Source organism: Salvelinus alpinus, chromosome 15 (assembly GCF_045679555.1).
Source record: "Salvelinus alpinus chromosome 15, SLU_Salpinus.1, whole genome shotgun sequence".
Lineage (NCBI taxonomy): Eukaryota > Metazoa > Chordata > Actinopteri > Salmoniformes > Salmonidae > Salvelinus > Salvelinus alpinus.
Genome location: NC_092100.1, coordinates 23052226 through 23064707, shown reverse-complemented (window position 1 = coordinate 23064707; position 12482 = coordinate 23052226). Strand labels below are relative to the sequence as shown.

Below are 12482 nucleotides of genomic sequence, written 5' to 3'. Positions count from 1 at the left end.
GATGCACAGGTGTAACTGGTTCACTGCTTTGCGCCACAGGAGCCATTTTGGATCCGATTATTCATGGTAGTTAGTGTACTGATGTTCCACCAGGAGGGAGCCATTTTGGATCTGATTATTCATGATAGCTACTGTACTGATGTTCCACCAGGAGGGAGCCATTTTTGATCTGATTATTCATGACAGCTACTGTACTGATGTTCCACGGCTGCCGTGAACACTCTCATTAGGTCAGAGGGTTCACGGCAGCCATGGAAGTGTTGCCTTTAATCACACTGAGAGAAGAGTCCCCAAACTCTTCCTCTCTGCTCTTCTTCTGTCCATAGAAAAAAGGGCAAACATTGCTGCCTGGTAGAAGAGGTGCAATGTTTGCCCAATTTAGATAACCGTGGAGGAGGTGTAGAGAGGGCAAGTGTTTTCTCTGATACGGCCAGCTATCGGCTAGATTTAAGTCTGAGTTGTGCTGGGCTAGACAGCATTTCCAGGACTATCGATTATAATTTTGCAGTGGGTACACGACTCCCTGTGGGATCTCCTAGGCAACTGGACCGGGGCCAAGCTGCTGAGCATCTAACTGACTTAATGCAGGTAGGCCTATAAATCCCCATTCTAATCAAGTTTAGTTTTATTTACGGGCAAGGTGTTAAGTCACCTATGCCATGCCCCTCACGTTTCTGTTAATCAAGCCCTTTCACGGCAATCTAATGAATAGAGTATTGATGTCATATGATTTATAGTGTAGCCTACCTTTAATGCAGCATCTTAATTGTATTTTTAATTAACAATCTATCTGTTTTCATGACTACAGAGACTGTCTATGTAGGCACAAGAAAACAGGTGCCATTTGGGGTAAATGGTTTGTCATAGGTTCTAGGAGACACTTGAAACAGAACAGTTATATGGTAGCACTTTTACTCTACACTAAGCATGAATGACAAGTCAGACAAAATGATGTGTAGGAATAAATTATACCACACCCCATCATCTTTAACACATTCATTTTCAAAAGCAGCTCATTTTCATGACTTCAAAGAACATGAAAACAGCAGAAGAAGACAAGTGCCATTTGGGTTCAGTGGTTCGTTATAGCTGATAGCAATTCTGCCCCAGGACCACCTTCAATTCTTTATTATGTTTTGTTGCTAAGGGGAATTATGAGTTAATGGGTGAGAAAAGGGAGAGCAATTATCATTAATTGGAGATGAATACCTATTCAAGTTTAATTTAAACATGCCTAAGCTCTTTAATAGGATTTAATGGGATAATCCTGTACCGCTTTGAAAGAGTTGTATTTTCATTCATAAAACCAATGTCATGTACAGTCATTGTAAACACTAATAACATATCAAATAAATGCATGGGAAAGTAAAACAGGCATGGTTGTCATTTTCCAGATGCCTCTGTCCACAAATAAATATTTCATGGGTATTGTGTGGCAGGTTGGAAAACAGCCACGGAGCCAAAAGAGGATGAGTGGAGCTATTGACTTCAGAAACGACTCGCTGGAAAACCGCAGTGACCTGTCATGGGTGGGAGAGGGAGGGAGGGAGGAGACCGCACCTACTGTACTTACCGCCCCCCAAAGAGAAGAAAAGAAGGATGAGGGAGGGAGGAGGCCCACCTGCTCCACTCAGCCTCTAAGATGCTGCCAGGAGATCAAACTCCTCCCTCCCTCATCCTTCTTTTCTTCTCTTTGGGGGGCGGTAAGTACAGTAGGTGCGGTTGTCATATAGACCTGGCTTGTGACCCAGTTTCTCCCAGTGTTATTACCAGGATAAGTTGGAAGATTAATGAATACCCTGAACAAAAGGCTCCTGCTCCCATCTCTACCTACAACAGGAAATATAGGAGAAATAACTAGGACTTCAGCGAATGCATGTCATCTTTTCCCTGCACCAAAGACAAACTGCATACCACAAATGGTTTCTTCTCCCATGCCCTTAGTATCAGGGATGGTGGCATGTCGCTAAGTAACAATGTTCTGTTAGTTCCAACAACCAATGGAGACATCTCATGCTTTTGGATAATGCTGATTTAAATTCACCTAGACACTGATAGAAATTTGCGAAATGGAAAGATAATTCCCAAAGAGTAGGGAGGTAAACAATTTCATGGAAGCTCAGTGTATATTGTTTACAACCCTGAGGGCCCCACAAAGGTAGAGCCGCTTGCCGCACTGTTTTCACAGGGCTAGTTTGATTTGGATGGGATCTGACAGTTAGCATCATGACACTTAGCAGCCGCAGTGACCGTTTTCTGTTTTTTCCCTCCCTCCCTCCCTCCCTCCCTCCCTCCCTCCCTCCCTCCCTCCCTCCCTCCCTCCCTCCCTCCCTCCCTCCCTCCCTCCCTCCCTCCCTCCCTCCCTTTCTGACCCCCCCCTCTCTCTCACTCTCTCTCTTTCTTTCTTCCTCTTTCTATCTCTCTTTCTCTTTCTAGGCCTCACATGGTGACAGAGTACATGGGTATCAGGAACGAGAGCTTCATGAAGATTGCAGCAGTAGGGACGTGGATGGGGGACTTTGTGACTGCATGGATGGTAAGAGAACTACCCAGTAGTAGCCCAACACTGATTAGAATCAACTAGAATATCAGCACAAAGATGAGGGTTTATACCCTTAGCACCTGGTCCCAAGCCAGATCAAACAGAAGTAGCAGGAACAGAGCAACAGTGCGAGGTCACAGGAAACACAGAGAAGCATAGCGGCATAGCGGCACAGCGAGGGGTGGAGTGGAGTAGAAGAGAGACAGTGAGGGGTGGAGTAGAGGAAAGGAGAGACAGCGAGGAATAGAGTGGGGGGAGAACACCGCACTACCCCTGCCGACACCCTCGCGCCCCACAGTTTGGGAACCACTGGAGTAGAGGAGAGACAACTTGTCACGCTTCCTCAGCCTCCATTATTATTCTACTGTACAAGAGAGAGAGAGGGGGGGGGGGAGAGAGAGAGAGAGAGAGCTGAATCCAGACATTACTCTGGCTTTTTTTTCTTATTTTTATTTTTTTACAGTTGATTAATTCAACATGGCACTTTCAAGACGACCTCTGTGTGTCTCCTCGACAGAGCAGATATTTTGAATGTGTCATCGGTAGATGAGTGAGCAGGAAATTGGTGTTTTTGCAACACTGCTCATAACAACAATTATTTAATTATTTTCTCTACTAGGGCTGTGGTGGTCATGAAATATTATCAGCCGGTGATTGTCAAGCAAATAACTGCCAGTCTCACGTTAATTGACCGGTAATTAACATAAACACATTTAGGATCTCCTGGCTTCCACACATAGCCTACAAGCCACTGATGCAGACCTTTGGAACATCCACATTTTAAAAAGTCGAATAAATTCATTAAATATATCCTAGACCATCATAATAAATCCATTATTTATTTTAGACAGGTCTAAAGAAACATGATATGAAGAGAATGTCGTTTTTTCCGAAGAACAGAATAGCATACTCTGAGTTTTCCTTATGTTAGGCCCTGCCATATGGCTTTGGGCTACAGTAGTTCATTTAGCAGACAAGATTCGCTTAGAATTCCGTGGCGTTATTTTATATTATTTTATAGTATGAAGAATACAATTGAACATAACTAAATAAAATATAAATATTTTCTAGAAAACAATTTCCGATGGAGTGAGCACATACGGCTATTCTGTGTTGAGGAGTAAACAAAGAAACAGGTCCTCCTATATGGTTAATTTAGTGTTATTTATGTAACTTTAGTTGTGATACAAACGTTGGCTGCATGGCTGATTTGAAAAGTCGCATGAAAGGCATGAACTCTGCTTTGTTTCTTGTGCAGGCTGCACACACTCTGTCACAATTTGACAAGCACTTGATAATATTCTCACCAGGCCTCGAATGTCATGGCAGCATCCCCCTTGTGTGGCCGTAATGCCCTTGGGCTGAATATAATAATTATAGCCTAATTCCCTTCTCACGGCTGCCAATCTCCGTGCTCCGTGGCACCTCTCGCTCACATGGCTCTCTCAGATATCTCAATTCTTATTTGCCAATGCCCGTCATGTGATCGGGTCCTTCTCACAGGCATCTCAGTTCCGAAGTAGGCTACAAGTGAAGTCAGACACATCTGGAACGCAACTGCATGCGTCTTTCTTAACGAATTCTGAGGCGCATACTGTCCACATTTACTTTTTTTGTCAGCCAACAAGATGAGTAGGCCTAATAAACAGCAAAAGCATTAGCCTATGTCAATCTACAGTCGTGGCCAAAAGTTCTGAGAATGACACAAATATACATTTTCACAGTTTGCTGCTTCAGTGTCTTTAGATATTTTTGTCAAATGTTACTATGGAATACTGAAGTATAATTACAAGCATTTCATAAGAGAGAGAGAGAGAGAAAATCTACCATTCCAGTGTTTTACTTGCTATATTGTATTTACTTCGCCACCATGGCCTTATTTTGCCTTTACCTCCCTTATCTCACCTCATTTGCTCACATTGTATATAGACTTATTTTTCTACTGTATTATTGACTGTATGTTTGTTTTACACCATGTGTAACTGTGTTGTTGTATGTGTCAAACTGCTTTTCTTTATCTTGGCCAGGTCACAATTGTAAATGAGAACTTGTTCTCAACTTGCCTACCTGGTTAAATAAAGGTTAAATATTTTTTATTTTTTTAAGTGTCAAAGGCCTTTATTGACAATTACATGAAGTTGATGCAAAGAGTCAATATTTGCAGTGTTGACCCTTCTTTTTCAAGACCTCTGCAATCTGCCCTGGCATGCTGTCAATTAACTTCTGGGCCACATCCTGACTGATGGCAGCCCATTCTTGCACAATCAATGCTTGGAGTTTGTCAGAATTTGTGGGTTTTTGTTTGTCCACCCGCCTCTTGAGGATTGACCACAAGTTCTCAATGGGATTAAGGTCTGGGGAGTTTCCTGGCCATGGACCCAAAATATCGATGTTTTGTTCCCCGAGCCACTTAGTTATCACTTTTGCCTTATGGCAAGGTGCTCCATCCTGCTGGAAAAGGCATTGTTCGTCACCAAACTGTTCCTGGATGGTTGGGAGAAGTTCCTCTCGGGGGATGTGTTGGTACCATTCTTTATTCATGGCTGTGTTCTTAGGCAAAATTGTGAGTGAGCCCTCTCCCTTGGCTGAGAAGCAACCCCACACATGAATGGTCTCAGGATGCTTTACTGTTGGCATGACACAGGACTGATGGTAGCGCTCACTTTGTCTTCTCCGGACAAGCTTTTTTCCGTATGCCCCAAACAATCGGAAAGGGGATTCATCAGAGAAAATGACTTTACCCCAGTCCTCAGTAGTCCAATCCCTGTACCTTTTGCAGAATATCAGTCTGTCCCTGATGTTTTTCCTGGAGAGAAGTGGTTTCTTTGCTGCCCTTCTTGACACCAAGCCATCCTCCAAGTCTTTGCCTCACTGTGCGTGCAGATGCACTCACACCTGCCTGCTGCCATTCCTGAGTTAGCTCTGTACTGGTGGTGCCCCAATCCTGCAGCTGAATCAACTTTAGGAGATGGTCCTGGCGCTTGCTGGACTTTCTTGGGTGCCCTGAAGCTTTCTTCACAACAATTGAACCGCTCTCCTTGAAGTTCTTGATGATCCAATAAATGGTTGATTTTAGGTGCAATCTTACTGGCAGCAATATCCTTGCCTGTGAAGCCCTTTTTGTGCAAAGCAATGATGACGGGATGTGTTTCCTTGCAGGTAACCATGTTTGACAGAGGAAGAACAATGATTCCAAGCACCAACCTCCTTTTGAAGCTTCCAGTCTGTTATTCAAACTCAATCAGCATAACAGAGTGAACTCCAGCCTTGTCCTCGTCAATAATCACACCTGTGTTAACGAGAGAATCACTGACATGATGTCAGCTGGTCCTTTTGTGGCAGGGCTGAAATGCAGTGGAAATATTTGGGGGGGATTCATTTAATTTGCATGGCAAAGAGGGACTTTGCAATTAATTGCAATTCATCTGATCACTCTTCATAACATTCTGGAGTATATGCAAATTGCCATCATACAAACTGAGGCAGCAGACTTTGTGAAAATTTATATTTGTGTCATTCTCAAAACTTTTGGCCACGACTGTACTATCCCCCATAGTACAAAAGTTAACCTATTCTATTGGTCAACTTGTCCTTCTGTGCGAGAAATAAATATTCCAAACAGTTGTGGGATGCGATAGATCCCAAATTAATCAAACCACTCGCATCAAAAATGCAACAGATCAGAACGTTTAGCTTAAAATGTTGATCAACTATTAAGCTATCTCTTCACATAATAAGCGCAGCAGTGCTCATACGGAAGTAAAGTTGCAAAAAAGCCATGTGCTGTTTCTACTGCAAACACTGGGCATCATTCACAAGTGGTGTAAAATGGCGCTGATAGAGAGGGCAGCTGTGCTTCTAGCCCCTAGGCAACTTTGCAGTATTTTTTTAATGTGTTATTTCTTACATTATTAGGCCAGACATGTTTTTGTGTTATTACATACTGCTGAGACGAACTTTTGGATATCAGAGCGGCGGTACTTACCAGCATTACGACCAGGAAAACAACTTTCCAGAATTGGATCCTTTGTTCTACCCATAGGACCTAGGGCAATTGAACTGATTCCAGAGGCTGACCCAAAACATCGCTGGCAGAGAAGAGGTACGCGGAGTGGACTTTTAGTCCGACTCAGGAGGCGCGCATACCACCCACCGCTTCCGAGTATATTGTTCAGTCTCTGGATAATAAAGTTGACGAACTGAGGGTGAGGATCTCCTTACAGAGATTGTAACATACTCTGTTTCATGGAAACATGGCTCTCTCGGGATTTACTGTTTGAGTACGTACAGCCAGTTGGGTTCTCAGTTCATTGCGCCGACAGGAATAAATATCTCTCCAGGAAGAAGGGCAACATGATTTCATGATTAGCTACTCATGGTGTGATTGTGATAACATACAGGAACTCAAGTCCTTTTGTTTACCCGACCTAGAATACCTCACAAATGCGAACCGTATTACCTTCCAAGAGAATTCTCTTCGGTTATTGTCACAGCCGTGTATATTCCCCCTCAAGCCGATACCACAACGGCCCTCAAAGAACTTCACTGGACTTTATCCAAACTGGAAACCACGTATCCTGAGGTCACATTTATTGTAGCTGGGGATTTTAACAAAGCAAATTTGAGGAAAGTGCTATCGAAGTTCTATCAACACATCGCCTGTAATACTCGCTCTGCTAAAACTCTCGACCACTGCCACAACTTCCGGGATGCCTACAAGGCCCTCCCTTGCCCTCCATTCGGCAAATCTAAATCATGACTCCATTTTACTCCACTCTTCCTATAGGCAGAAACTCAAAAAGGAAGTACCCGTGCTAAGGACTATTCAACGCTGGTCTGACCAATCAGAATCCACGCTTCAAGATTGTTTTGATTACGCGGACTGGGATATGTTCCGGGTAGCTTCCGAGAATAACATTGACGAATACACTGATACGGTGACTGAGTTTATCAGGAAGTGTATAGGAGATGTTGTACCCACTGTGACTATTAAAACCTACCCTAACCAGAAACCGTGGATAGATGGCAGCATTCACGCAAAACTGAAAGCGCAAACCCTCCGCATTTAACCATGGCAAGGTGACTGGGAATATGGCAGAATACAAACAGTGTAGTTATTCCCTCCGTAAGGCAATCAACGTCAAAAAACCTCAATATAGAGACAAAGTGGAGTCGCAATTCAACGGCTCAGACATGAGACGTATGTTGCAGGGTCTACAGACAATCACGGACTACAAAAGGAAAACCAGCCATGTTGCGGACACCAATGTCTTGCTTCCGGACAAGCTAAACACCTTCTTCGCCCGATTTGAGGATAACACAGTGCCACCGACGCGGTCCGCTACCAAGGACTGTGGGCTCCTCTTCTCCATGGCCGACGTGAGTAAGACATTTAGGCGTGTTAACCCTTGCAAAGCTGCCGGCCCAGACGGCATCCCTAGCCGCGTCCTCAGAGCATGGCAGACCAGCTGGCTGTTGTGTTTACGGACGTATTCTATCTCTCCATATCCGTCTGCTGTCCAAACATGCTTCAAGATGGCCATAATTGTTCCTGTACCCAAGAATGCAAAGGTAACTAAACTAAATGACTTTCGCCTCGTAGCACTCACTTCTGTCATCATGAAGTGCTTTGAGAGACTATTCAAGGGTCATATCATCTCTACCTTACCTGACACCCTAGACCCACTTAAATTTGCTTGCCGCCCCAATAGATCCACAGACGATGCAATCGCCATCGCACTGCACACTGCCCTATCCCATCTGGACAAGAGGAATACCTATGTAAGAATGCTGTTCATTGACTATCGCTCAGCGTTCAACACCATAGTACCGTCCAAACTCATCATTTGGCTCCCGAGTGGCGCAGTCGTCTAAGGCACTGCGTCTCAGTGCATGAAGCGTCACTGCAGTACCTGGTTTGTATCCAGGCTGCATCACATCCAGCTGTGATTTGGAGTCCCATAGGGCGGCGCACAATTGGCCCAGCGTCGTCCGGGTTTGGCTGGGGTAAGCAGTCATTGTAAATAAGAATTTGTTCTTAACTTCTTATTGCCGAGGGAAGTATTGAGTAGCTTGGATGAATAAGGTGCCCAGAGTAAACTGCCTGCTACTCAGGCCCAGAAGCTAAGATATGCATATTATTAGTAGATTTGGATAGAAAACACTCTGAAGTTTCTTAAACTGTTTGAATGATGTCTGTGAGTATAACAGAACTCATATGGCAGGGCAAAAACCTGAGAATAAATCCAACCAGGATGTGGGAAATCTGAAGTTTGTAGGTTTGCCTATCCAATATACAGTGTCTATGGGGTCATATTGCACTTCCTAAGGCTTCCACTAGATGTCAACAGTCTTTAGAACCTTGTTTGATGCTTCTACTATGAAGGATGAGGAATTGAGAGCTGATTGAGTCAGGTGTCTGGCAGAGTGCCACGAGCTCACTCAGGCACTCCCCCGTGAGAGGTAGCTGCGTTCCTTTTCGTTTCTAAAGACAAAGGAATTCTCCGGTTGAAACATTATTGAAGATTTATGTTAAAAACATCCTAAAGATTGATTCTATACATCGTTTGACATGTTTCTACAAATTGTAATGGAATTTTTTGACAGCGCAATACACAAGGGGTGGAACAGTGGCAAAGGTACCCACAGGACAAACAGAATAATATTAGTCTGAGGAGAGATTAAATAGCATTAATACAACAAAAATAATTCTAAACACACCTTTAGTTTACAAAGTTAAACAGATGTATTTTTTCTTCATAATAAGCAGGAGTAATATTCTTAGATCCAAAATTTGGATTTTTGCGCGTGAACAACGCGTGAACAAAATGGAGGTATTTGGACATAAAGTATGGACTTTATCGAACAAAACAAACATTTATTGTGGAACTGGGATTCCTGGGAGTGCATTCTGATGAAGATCACCAAAGGTAAGTGAATATTTATAATGCTATTTCTGACTTCTGTTGACTCCACAACATGGCGGGTTCCTGTATGGCTTGTTTTTGTGTCTGAGCGCCGTACTCAGATTATAGCATGGTGTGCTTTTTCCGTAAAGTTTTTTTTAAATCTGACACAGCGGTTGCATTAAGGAGAAGTTGATCTAAAGTTCCATGTATAACACTTGTATTTTCATCAATTTATTTATGATGAGTATTTCTGTAAATTGATGTGGCTCTCTGCAGAATCACCGGATGTTTTGGAGGCAAAACATTACTGAACATAACGCGCCAATGTAAACTAAGATTTTTGGATATAAATATGAACTTATATCGAACAAAACATACATGTATTGTGTAACATGAAGTCCTATGAGTGTCATCTGATGAAGATCATCAAAGGTTAGTGATGAATTTGATCTCTATTTCTGCTTTTTGTGACTCCATTCTTTGGCTGGAAAAATGGCTGTTTTTCTGTGACTAGGTACTGACCTAACATAATCAGATGGTGTGCTTTCGTCGTAAAGCCTTTTTGAAATCAGACACTGTGGTGGGATTAACAACAAGTTTATCTCTAAAATGCTGTAAAATACTTGTATGTTTGAGGAATTTTAATTATGAGATTTCTGTTGTTTGACTTTGGCGCCCTGCACTTTCACTGGCTGTTGTCAAGTCGATCCCATTAACGGGATCTCAGCCATAAGAAGTTTTAACTGGCTTTTCTGGTTAAATAAAAAAAATGAAAATGTAAACAATTAAACTTGAGGCCCTGGGTCTGAACCCCGCCCTGTGCAACTTGGTCCTGGACTTCCTGATGGGCCGCCCCCAGGTGGTGAATGTAGGAATCAATATCTCCACTTCGCTGATCTTTAACACTGGGGCCCCACAATGGTGCGTGCTCAGCCCCCTCCTGTACTCCCTTTTTACCAATGACTGTGTGGCCATGCACGCCTCCAACTCAGTCATCAAGTTTGCAGACGACAACAGTAGTAGGCTTGAACTTTGATTTGATGCCAACCATGACGAGACAGCCTACAAGGAGGAGGTGAGGGCTCTGGGAGTGTGGTGTCAGGAAAACAACCTCTCACTCAACGTCAATAAAACAAAGGACATGATTGTGGACTTCAGGAAACAGCAGAGGGAGCACCCCCCTATCCACATCGACGGGACAGCAGTGGAGTAGGTGGAAAGTTTTAAGTTCCTCGGCATACACATCACTGACAAACTGAAATGGTCCACTCACACAGATAGTGTGGTGAAGAAGGCACAACAGCGCCTCTTCAACCTCAGGAGGCTGAAGAAATTTGGCTTATCACCTAAAACCCTCACAAACCTTTACAGTTGCACAATCGAGAGCATCCTGTCGGGCTGTATCACCGCTTGTTAAGGCAACTGTACCGCCTGCAACCGCAGGGCTTTCCAGATGGTGGTGCGGTCTGCCCAACGCATCACCGGGGGCAAATACAGCACCCGATGTCACTGCCTGTTCACCCCGCTATCATCCAGAAGGCGAGGTCAGTACAGGTGCATCAAAGCTGGGACTGAGAGACTGAAAAACAGCTTCTATCTCAAGGCCATCAGACTGCTAAATAGCCATCACTAGCACATAGAGGCTGCTGCCTATACACATAGGCTTGAAATCACTGACCACTTTAATAAATGGAACACTAGTCACTTCTACATATCTTTCATTATCCATCTCGTATGTACAGTGGGGAGAACAAGTGTTTGAAACACTGCCGATTTTGCAGGTTTTCCTACTTACAAAGCATGTAGAGGTCTGTCATTTTTATCATAGGTACACTTCAACTGTGAGAGACGGAATCTAAAACAAAAATCCAGAAAATCACATTGTATGATTTTTAAGTAATTAATTTGCATTTTATTGCATGACATAAGTATTTGATCACCTACCAACCAGTAAGAATTCTGGCTCTCACAGACCTGTTAGTTTTTCTTTAAGAAGCCCTCCTGTTCTCCACTCATTACCTGTATTAACTGCACCTGTTTGAACTCGTTACCTGTATAAAAGACACCTGTCCACACACTCAATCAAACAGACTCCAACCTCTCCACAATGGCCAAGACCAGAGAGCTGTGTAAGGACATCAGGGGTAAAATTGTAGACCTGCACAAGGCTGGGATGAGCTACAGGACAATAGGCAAGCAGCTTGGTGAGAAGGCAACAACTGTTGGCGCAATTATTAGAAAATGGAAGAAGTTCAAGATGACGGACAATCACCCTCGGTCTGGGGCTCCATGCAAGATCTCACCTCGTGGGGCATCAATGATCATGAGGAAGGTGAGGGATCAGCCCAGAACTACACGGCAGGACCTGGTCAATGACCTGAAGAGAGCTGGGACCACAGTCTCAAAGAAAACCATTAGTAACACACTACGCCGTCATGGATTAAAATCCTGCAGCGCACGCAAGGCCCCCCTGCTCAAGCCAGCGCATGTCCAGGCCCGTCTGAAGTTTGCCAATGACCATCTGGATGATCCAGAGGAGGAATGGGAGAAGATCATGTGGTCTGATGAGACAAAAATAGAGCTTTTTGGTCTAAACTCCACTCGCCGTGTTTGGAGGAAGAAGAAGGATGAGTACAACCCCAAGAACAGCATCCCAACCGTGAAGCATGGAGGTGGAAACATCATTCTTTGGGGATGCTTTTCTGCAAAGGGGACAGGACGACACCGTATTGAGGGGAGGATGGATGGGGCCATGTATCGCGAGATCTTGGCCAACAATCTCCTTCCCTCAGTAAAAGCATTGAAGATGGGTCATGGCTGGGTCTTCCAGCATGACAACGACCCGAAACACACAGCCAGGGCAACTAAGGAGTGGCTCAGTAAGAAGCATCTCAAGGTCCTGGAGTGGCCTAGCCAGTCTCCAGACCTGAACCCAATAGAAAATCTTTGGAGGGAGCTGAAAGTCCGTATTGCCCAGCGACAGCCCCGAAACCTGAAGGATCTGGAGAAGGTCTGTATGGAGGAGTGGGCCA

The 12482-nt window shown here is 44.0% G+C and overlaps 1 protein-coding gene across 4 annotated transcripts in view; it reads left to right on the top strand.

Annotated features, from left to right (window-relative positions):
* The window catches only part of LOC139539746 (transmembrane protein 117-like), a 90715-nt gene that overhangs the window by 66507 nt on the left and 11726 nt on the right, over positions 1-12482 (top strand). For all 4 annotated transcript variants that reach the window (XM_071342982.1, XM_071342985.1, XM_071342986.1 and 1 more), the window contains one exon: positions 2437-2536. In XM_071342982.1, coding sequence (XP_071199083.1) covers positions 2437-2536 — 100 coding nt within the window. The remainder of the gene's footprint in view (positions 1-2436; positions 2537-12482) is intronic.